At 44.4% G+C, this 8014-nt stretch overlaps 1 protein-coding gene across 1 annotated transcript; it reads right to left on the bottom strand.

The window, feature by feature from the left end:
- Positions 1 to 203: 203 nt before the first annotated feature.
- On the bottom strand, positions 204 to 5721 carry LOC148148043 (uncharacterized). The gene is made up of 2 exons (XM_087994004.1): positions 5705 to 5721; positions 204 to 828 (listed from the first exon to the last, which is right to left on the bottom strand). Exons 1-2 carry the CDS (start codon positions 5719 to 5721, stop codon positions 204 to 206), a joined length of 642 nt encoding a protein of 213 aa, XP_087850130.1.
- Between the last annotated feature and the right edge of the window lie 2293 nt (positions 5722 to 8014).

Raw genomic sequence — 8014 nt, 5'->3', positions numbered from 1 at the left:
TGTGAGAAAGTGTATGTGGGTGTGTGTGTAGTGAGTGCAGAGTGTCTTAAGTCTGTGAGGGTGTACATGTGTGAGTGTGGGAGTGTGTGTGTCTGTAAGGGTGTGTGTGGGTGTCTGTGTGCGCGTCTGTGTGTACGTGTGTCCGTATGTATGTGAGTGTGTGTGTGGGACTATCCGCGTGTGTGTGTATAGTTCAATGGTGGTCACCTATAATGTGACATGAACCCAAGGTCCCGGTTGAGGCCCTCCCTATGGGTACCGAACTTAGCTATCAGCCTCTGCTCAGCCACTTTCCTCTGCTGCCTGTCCTGAAGCCCATCTTGGAGGATGGTCACCCGAAGGTCCGAGGCTGAATTTCCTGGACCACTGAAGTGTTCCCCAACTAGGAGGGAACCCTCCTGTCTGTTGATTGTTGTGCGGTGCCCATTCATCCGTTGTCGTAGCCTTTGCTCGGTTTCCCCATTGTACCGTGCCTCCGGGCATCCTTGCCTGCAATGTATAAGATAAACAACGTTGGCTGAGTAACACGAGTAACTGCCATGTACAAGGTCGGAGATGTCCCCACGTGTAATGGTTGTATCTATGTCCACAATCTGACACGTCTTGCAGCGCCTACCGTGACAGGGTTGTATGGAGTTTTCCTGAGAGCCGGGCAGTTTTCTACGAACAACGATCTGTTTGAGGTTTGGTGGTTGTTTAAAGGCAAGTACTGGAGGTGTGGGGAAGGTCTTGGTGAGGTGCTCATCCTCATTGATAATGTGTTGCAGGTCACAAAGAACATGTCGTAATTTTTCAGCTCCTGGGAAGTACTGAACAACGAAGGGTACTCTGTCAGTTGCAGCACGTGTCTATCTCCTGCGTAGGTCATTACGGTTCCATGCTATGGCACGTCGGAACTGGCGGTCGATGAGTCTGACAGGGTACCCTTCGTTGTTCAGTACTTCCCAGGATCTGAAAAATTATGACATGTTCTTCGTGACCTGCAACACATTATCAATGAGGATGAGCACCTCACCAAGCCTTCCCCACACCTCCACTACTTGCATTTAAACAACCGCCAAACCACAAACAGATCGTTATTCGTAGCAAGCTGCCCGGCTCTCAGGACAAATCCATACAACCCTGTCATGGTGGACGCTGCAAAACGTGTCAGATTGTGGACATAGATACCACCATTACACGTGGGGACACCTCCGACCTTGTACATGGCAGGTACTCATGTGACTCAGCCAACGTTGTCTCTCTTATACATTGCAGGCAAGGATGCACGGAGGCATGGTACATTGGGGAAACCGAGCAAAGGCTACCAAACGGATGAATGGGCACCGCACAACAATCAACAGACAGGAGGGTTCCCTCCTAGTTGGGGAACACTTCAGTGGTCCAGGACATTCAGTCTCGGATCTTCGGGTGACCATCCTCCAAGGTGGGCTTCAGGACAGGCAGCAGAGAAAAGTGGCTGAGCAGAGGCTGATAGGTAAGTTCGGTACCCATAGGGAGGGCCTCAACCGGGACCTTGGGTTCATGTCACATTATAGGTGACCACCAATGCACTATACACACACACACGCACACAGATACTCCCACACACACACTCACATACACACAGACGCGCACGAAGACACCCACACACACCTTTACAGACACACACACTCCCACACTCACGCATGCACCCCATCACAGACTTAAGACACTCTGCACTCACTACACACACACACCCACACACACATGCACATTCTCACACTCACAACCCCCAACCCAGACAAACACAGACATACAGACAAAGACCCACAGGCACACATATATTTTGTGGGGTGAATTTGTATTTGTAGGGTTACATTGTACTTTGCTCAAAAACTGCATACATTCATGTAGAACTCTGAGCTCAAAAACTGGATGAATTTATGTAAAACTCCGTTATCTCACTTTTAGGTCAGAATGAAACTAAACAGTACGGCATAGACAGAGAACACAGGGGGCCAACACCTTCAACACATTGTCTAGCTATCACCATTCTTAACAGCTGACCCGACAGTGCAACTTTGTAAAACAGGTTTTGTGACTTACACATGAAAGAAGTGAAACTATCACTTTATTCTAACAGATGAAAGGATTAACAGACAATCAAATTTTCAATGTATAATTTCAGTTACATCACACTGTAAACTTTTGCTATAAATTCTGTGTGACGATTGAGCCCTCCACTATCACCTGATGAAGGAGCGTTGCTCCGAAAGCCAGTGCGCTTCCAATTAAACCTCTTGGACTATAACCTGGTGTTGTGTGATTTTTAACTTTGTACATCCCAGTTCAACACCTGCATCTCCAAATCATGACAGTTTTTTTTTTAACTCTGAGAAGATAATAAATCCTTTGCTGTGAAACTCTCGAATTGCACAACCATTTGATGTTTGAAATAATATCTTTGGACGCACAGAACAGTTTTGTCTGATACTAAACAATATTGTTCCTGTGTCATTTCAACATTACTGGACCTTTTTTGGGACTTTTCAATACTTTCTCACATATTTTTTAAGCATTGCAAGTCACATAATGAGAAATCAATTCATCTTATCTTCTGACAAAATGGTTCACTTGGAGGCGAGTATTTCCTTTCTGACAGGCCTAAGTATATTTGCAACCCTCCACCTACCAGCATTGTGTGTGAGTGTGTGGGGCCGGGGGGGAGGGGGGGGGGTGAGGGGGTTGGGGGTGAAGGTGTATGTGTTGATAGTGCTGTCAGTTTGGATGGTGCTATGAGCTGCTGCCCTCTCTCCCAGCCAGACTGAATCCTGGAAGGTTATCACCTTCTGCCACTGTCACTGCAGTAGGGTGTGGAGGCTAGCTGATGGAGAGGTTGTGTCATTTTAAACACCACAGAGACGTTAGACCTGCAACCACTCATAGATACCCACAGAGTCAAATACAGACACACAGATAAAGGGGGTGGGGTGGGGTGGGGGAAATGGATTTCGGGCACTCCATCACTGGACTTCACTCTTTGTATCATATTCCGAGCTGTTTTTCCTGGAATAGAAGACGGTGAAGGATGGAGTGAGAGTGAGAGTGGGTGACCCTGCTGTTAGTACTGACGTAGGTGGTGGGGGGGAAATGGTGACGCGTCCAGAGGGAGTCAGTCAACAATGTTGCATCTATCCAGTGCTATTAGTGAGGGAGATATAGTGGAAGGGAAAGAGAAAGAGGGAGAGAGAGAAGGTGCTGCATGTTGGGTGGTGAGCTCAGACCATGCTCGCTGTGTCTAGTGGTGTGGTCCCCTCTGGGAAGAGACTGGTCCCCCTCTGTACTAGCCCATTCACCAGAACCTCTATGCCCCTGTCAAAAAACCATGGTGTAATTTCCCCTTATCTGTCATGGTCAGGAAAAACTGTGTAGGGCCGTGCCAAGCTGAGAAAGCTCAACCATGTGCCCATTGGCCTTTTGAAGATGGCACCAGTGCCAAGGATCACGGAATACCAAGGGGTATGTGGGTGATGGTGATTACCTCCAACTTTGATGGGTGGGAGAATCGGGCTGGTATTGAATGAGAGGGACACCATGGGGTGGGGTGGGTAGTTAATAAGGTGACACCGATAAGATAGCACGAGGAATCTAGCTCAGCATCGTGCAGACAATCCCTCTGTCACACTCAATGGAAATGGCATTGAGACAAATTATTGTTCGATTCAAACCAATGAGTCGAAAACTTTGCTGACCCCAATCCCAGTTACAACGCTGCAGCTGCTTGACCAATGCTCTCTATCACAGAGAAGGAGCTAAACGTCACCTTATCCTTGGGATATAAGGCAGTGGAGAGGGGATGGTTTTGGTATCAGTGGGAGAGCACTTTATGGCAAGTCATCATAATTCGATTAGTTTTAAAATAGAGATGGAAAAGGATGAACCAGGTCTAAAACATAAAGTTCGAAATTGTTGAAAACCAATTTTAATGATATTAACTAAAAAAAATTCCAAATTCGATTGTCACAGATATTCTCAGAAAAGGGTGTCAGTTGGGAAGTAGGAAGCCTTCAAAAATGAGATGTCAGGAGTACAGAGACATTATGGCCCTGTTAGGGTGAAGGGTAAGGATGGTATGTGTAAGGAATGCTGGACGATTGGAGAAGTTGAGGTTCTGGTCACAGATAAAAGGGAAGCATATGTCCGGTATAGACAGCAGGAATTGAGGGTTGTTTTCTTAATTCTTTCACGGGATGAGCGCATCCCTGGCTAGGCATGTATCCATTACCCATCCCTAATTGGCCATAGGGCAGTTAGCAGTCAATCACATTGCTGTGAGTCTGGAGTCACTTGTAGGCCAGACCAGGTGAGAATGGCAGTTTGTTTCCTTAAAGCGTGTCAGTGAACCAGATCGATTTTTCCATCAATCGAAATGGTCATCATTAGCCTCTTAATTCCTGATTTAAAGTGAATCACCAGAAGAGTTGGAAGGCAACAACAGTATACTTGAGGGAAATTTGGAGCATAAAAAGTGGACTTGTGATAGCTTTGGCATATAGAGTTAAGAAGACTCCAAAGGAATTCTACAAATACGTCAAGGACAAAAGAATAACTGTGGCGAGAATAGGACGTCCTCAAAGATCAGCAAAACTGCCCATGTGCAGAACCACAAGAAGTGGGGGAGGTACTGAATGAATACTTTGTATCGGTATTTACTGTGCAGGAGGATATGGAAGCTAGAGAAATTGGGAAAAAAGTAGTGACATCTAGGAAAGTGTCTGTATTACAGAGGAGCTGCTGGAGGTCTTAAAACATGCAAAGGCAGGAAAATATCCTGGCTTTTATTAGATGTACGCTAGAACTCTGTGGGAAGCTAGGGAAGTATTTGCTGAGCACCTTGCAATCATTAATAGCCACAGGTAAAGTGTCGGAATACTGGAGGGTGGCTACGTGGTGCCACTACTTAAATGATTTAAGAAGGGTAATAAGGAAAAGTTAGTGAGCCTGACTTCAGTGGTGGGTAAGTTGTTGGAGGAAATTATGAGTCACTGGATTTTCACGCATTTCGAAAGGTAACAACTAATTAGGGATAGTCAACGTGACTTTGTGCAAGCAATATGGTGTCTCACTGACTTGGCTGAGATTTTTTTGAACAAGTGACTAAAAAGATTGAGATAGAGTGGTGTACATTGTCGATATGGACTTCACTAAGGCATTGAATAACATTGTTAATGGTCATCTGTTTACCAAGGTTGGTTCATATGAAAGCCATTTGGATACAAAACTGGCTCAAAGGTAGGAGGCAGAGGGTGGTGGTAGAGTGTTGCAATATCCTGGCAAAGGTTTGCAATGCTCCCCCTGCTGTGCAGATATTCCAGTTTATCGAGTAATCCACTAGCACGGCCTGTATAGCTCTCCATCTTAGCCGTTACCTTACCCAGGTTTACGGTGTCTGGGTTGGTTCTGTGAAGCAGATTCAGAATTTGAGGCCATGGAGCATTCTAGCGGATATGGCAATGTCTCTATTCAATGTTTGCTTTCTTTGGATTGGACCGACCATTGTGTCACTTATCCCGTTAGTCCAATCCCACCATCTCCTTATCCATATTTTCAGCAAGTTATCAGTTAATAAATTATTTTTTTCTGTATCTTTCCCTGGGCGTAGTTTTTGACTTCCTCCTGTATCGATTGCTGGCATTGTGAAGCTCAGAACCATTGAACTGGTGTGTGTCAGGCTGTTGTTCACTTCCCATTGTGTCCCATGTCGTGTTCCATGGACAGGGGTGTTCCAGTAAGCTCTGAGTCACGCGTTTGAAACTTGGTATGCGCCTGCCCATGGAACGCTTGTTTGTCCCTCTCAGTTGATCATGCGTCTGTAACATGAAGGAAATCCTAGAGTACAATTGTTAAGGAACAGGCATCTAACTTGTAGCTGAGGGGCTTGTGACTAACTCTTGCTATTGAAAGGTTAGTGGTGGGGCTGAGGATGGTTTGCTGGAGGTTGTGCTGTGAGCTGCATCAGACATCCAGGGAGACCTGAGGATTTGCTGACCCAACTCTGGATGGAGCATGGGGGCTGTAGTTACTGCATCTGGGTCTGTAACATGAACACCAAATGGAGCAGCGACTGCATAGAGGTGACACTCTGAAATCACGGAGTGAGTGTGTGTGGGGAAAGGGATTTGCTGTATCTGCATGTGTTTTCGTCTGGAAAAGCACATACTCTCACTCTCCCGCTTACATACACTGGTGCATACTCTCCCTATCCATTCCACACACACATTCTCACTCTCCGTCTCTCACATGCACATACGCACACTCCACTGTGTCACACGCATGCATGCACACACAGCCTCTCTCTCTCTACCTCCTGCACTCACACACACACCCTCTCACTCTCTCTCACGTACACACAGTGTCTTTCTCTCTCTCTCTTCCCCTCTCTCCCCTTCACACAGACACGCCCCTCTGTCCTACTTCCACACACACGTATATGCACATATAAATCTGCGGGTTGAACTTGCATTTGTCCATTTGCATTTGCAAATGCATTTTTTTTCCAAATAATTATAATTTGTAGACAGTCAGTCAATGTGATATTTTATAAACTCCTACTTTGTAAATAAAACCAGTCTGACTCCAGGTGAAGACACAGACAGCGTCCAAACAAGGCCTCACGCTTAGAATACATTGTCTGACTGCAAGTGTTACTTCATTTACCTGAAGTTATCTCCAGGCAGTGACTTGAAATAAATTCTGCGATTTGCATAATAATCAATCAAACTTGCACCTCCATTCTAAATGATTAAGTATTTAAGAGACATCTTAGGTGTGTCCAATTCATGTGCATAAAACGTCTGTGTTTAAGGTCCTCCTCTCTCTTACACCTATGAAGGAACAGCGCAATAATACATTGTGTTTATAAATAAACCATTGGTCTCTAACCTGGTGTCGTTTGATTTTTGATCTTGTCCCACTCAGTCCCACTGGTAAGGTGGATCTTAGAAACAGCAAGGAGAAGCAAACCTTCATGAGAGTTATGTATCAAAGTGAAAGCTGCAACACAAAGGTTGTGTATGCTATAAAACAGGAAATTAGACATACAAATTGTGAGTACTGCAGTAATAATGGACAGCTTCAAGCTACATCTAACCAGTGTTTACCCAAGTGAATGTTAATGCTGGGAAAATGGATTTCATGAGCATGTCTAAGACGGGTTGCTTTAGTAGTATATTGAACACCGAGCTGTTGATCCAGGCAATTTTGGAGTTGGTGTTGTGTGATCAGAAGAGCAAATGAAGACTTTGGTGTAGAGAAGCTTTGGGGAATAGTGATCTTAATATATTGAATTTTAGATGACGTCTGAATACAAGCATTTTTTTTCTTATATTAAGAGCATACACCTGAGTCGTACAAGCCATTAAGATGCGAGAATAAACTTGGCTTTAGTGAATTTGAAAAGTACATTAAAGTGACTTAATGAAAGACAGGAAATGTCTGCTTTTTACAGAAACACTGTAAGGTCTACAATATGCATATATACCTCCAAGGCATAAATCGCAAAAGTGAAAGGTGACTCAACGATGGTGAACAAAAGAAGTTACTAATTGCATTAGATCGATGGAAGTGCGTTAGAGAAGGGTCATCTATTGTGGATTCATGAAAATTGTGGACGCAACAAAAGGAGGCTGATAAACTGATAAGTAAATTATAAAAAGAGCAGCAATACAAACTAACCAGAAACAAAAAGACTGACGAAAAACCTCTGAATATTTGAAAGGAAAATAAAAGCAAGGTCAAATGTGGAAGGGTGAATGTGTGGACCAGATAATTTATTGTGGAGAACAGAAAAATGATAGGGAAACTAAACATTTACTTTATATCTGTCTTCACGGAGGAAGGTCCAGAAAATCTCCCGGGAATACCAAGTGACCATGGGACTTGCGTAACTAATGACTAAAATCATTCATATCACTGACAAGGTACAGTTTGAAAACTGTCCTTGAGTATTGATATTGATAAGTCTGACAGACCAAATGTACTTCATACCAGAATT

The sequence above is a fragment of the Chiloscyllium plagiosum genome, unplaced genomic scaffold (assembly GCF_037043375.1).
Source record: "Chiloscyllium plagiosum isolate Xiang-an unplaced genomic scaffold, Cpla_swu_hap1 HiC_scaffold_14, whole genome shotgun sequence".
Taxonomy (NCBI): Eukaryota; Metazoa; Chordata; class Chondrichthyes; order Orectolobiformes; family Hemiscylliidae; genus Chiloscyllium; species Chiloscyllium plagiosum.
The sequence above is the reverse complement of the archived record's forward strand: the minus strand, read 5'-3'. Positions and strand labels throughout refer to the sequence as shown.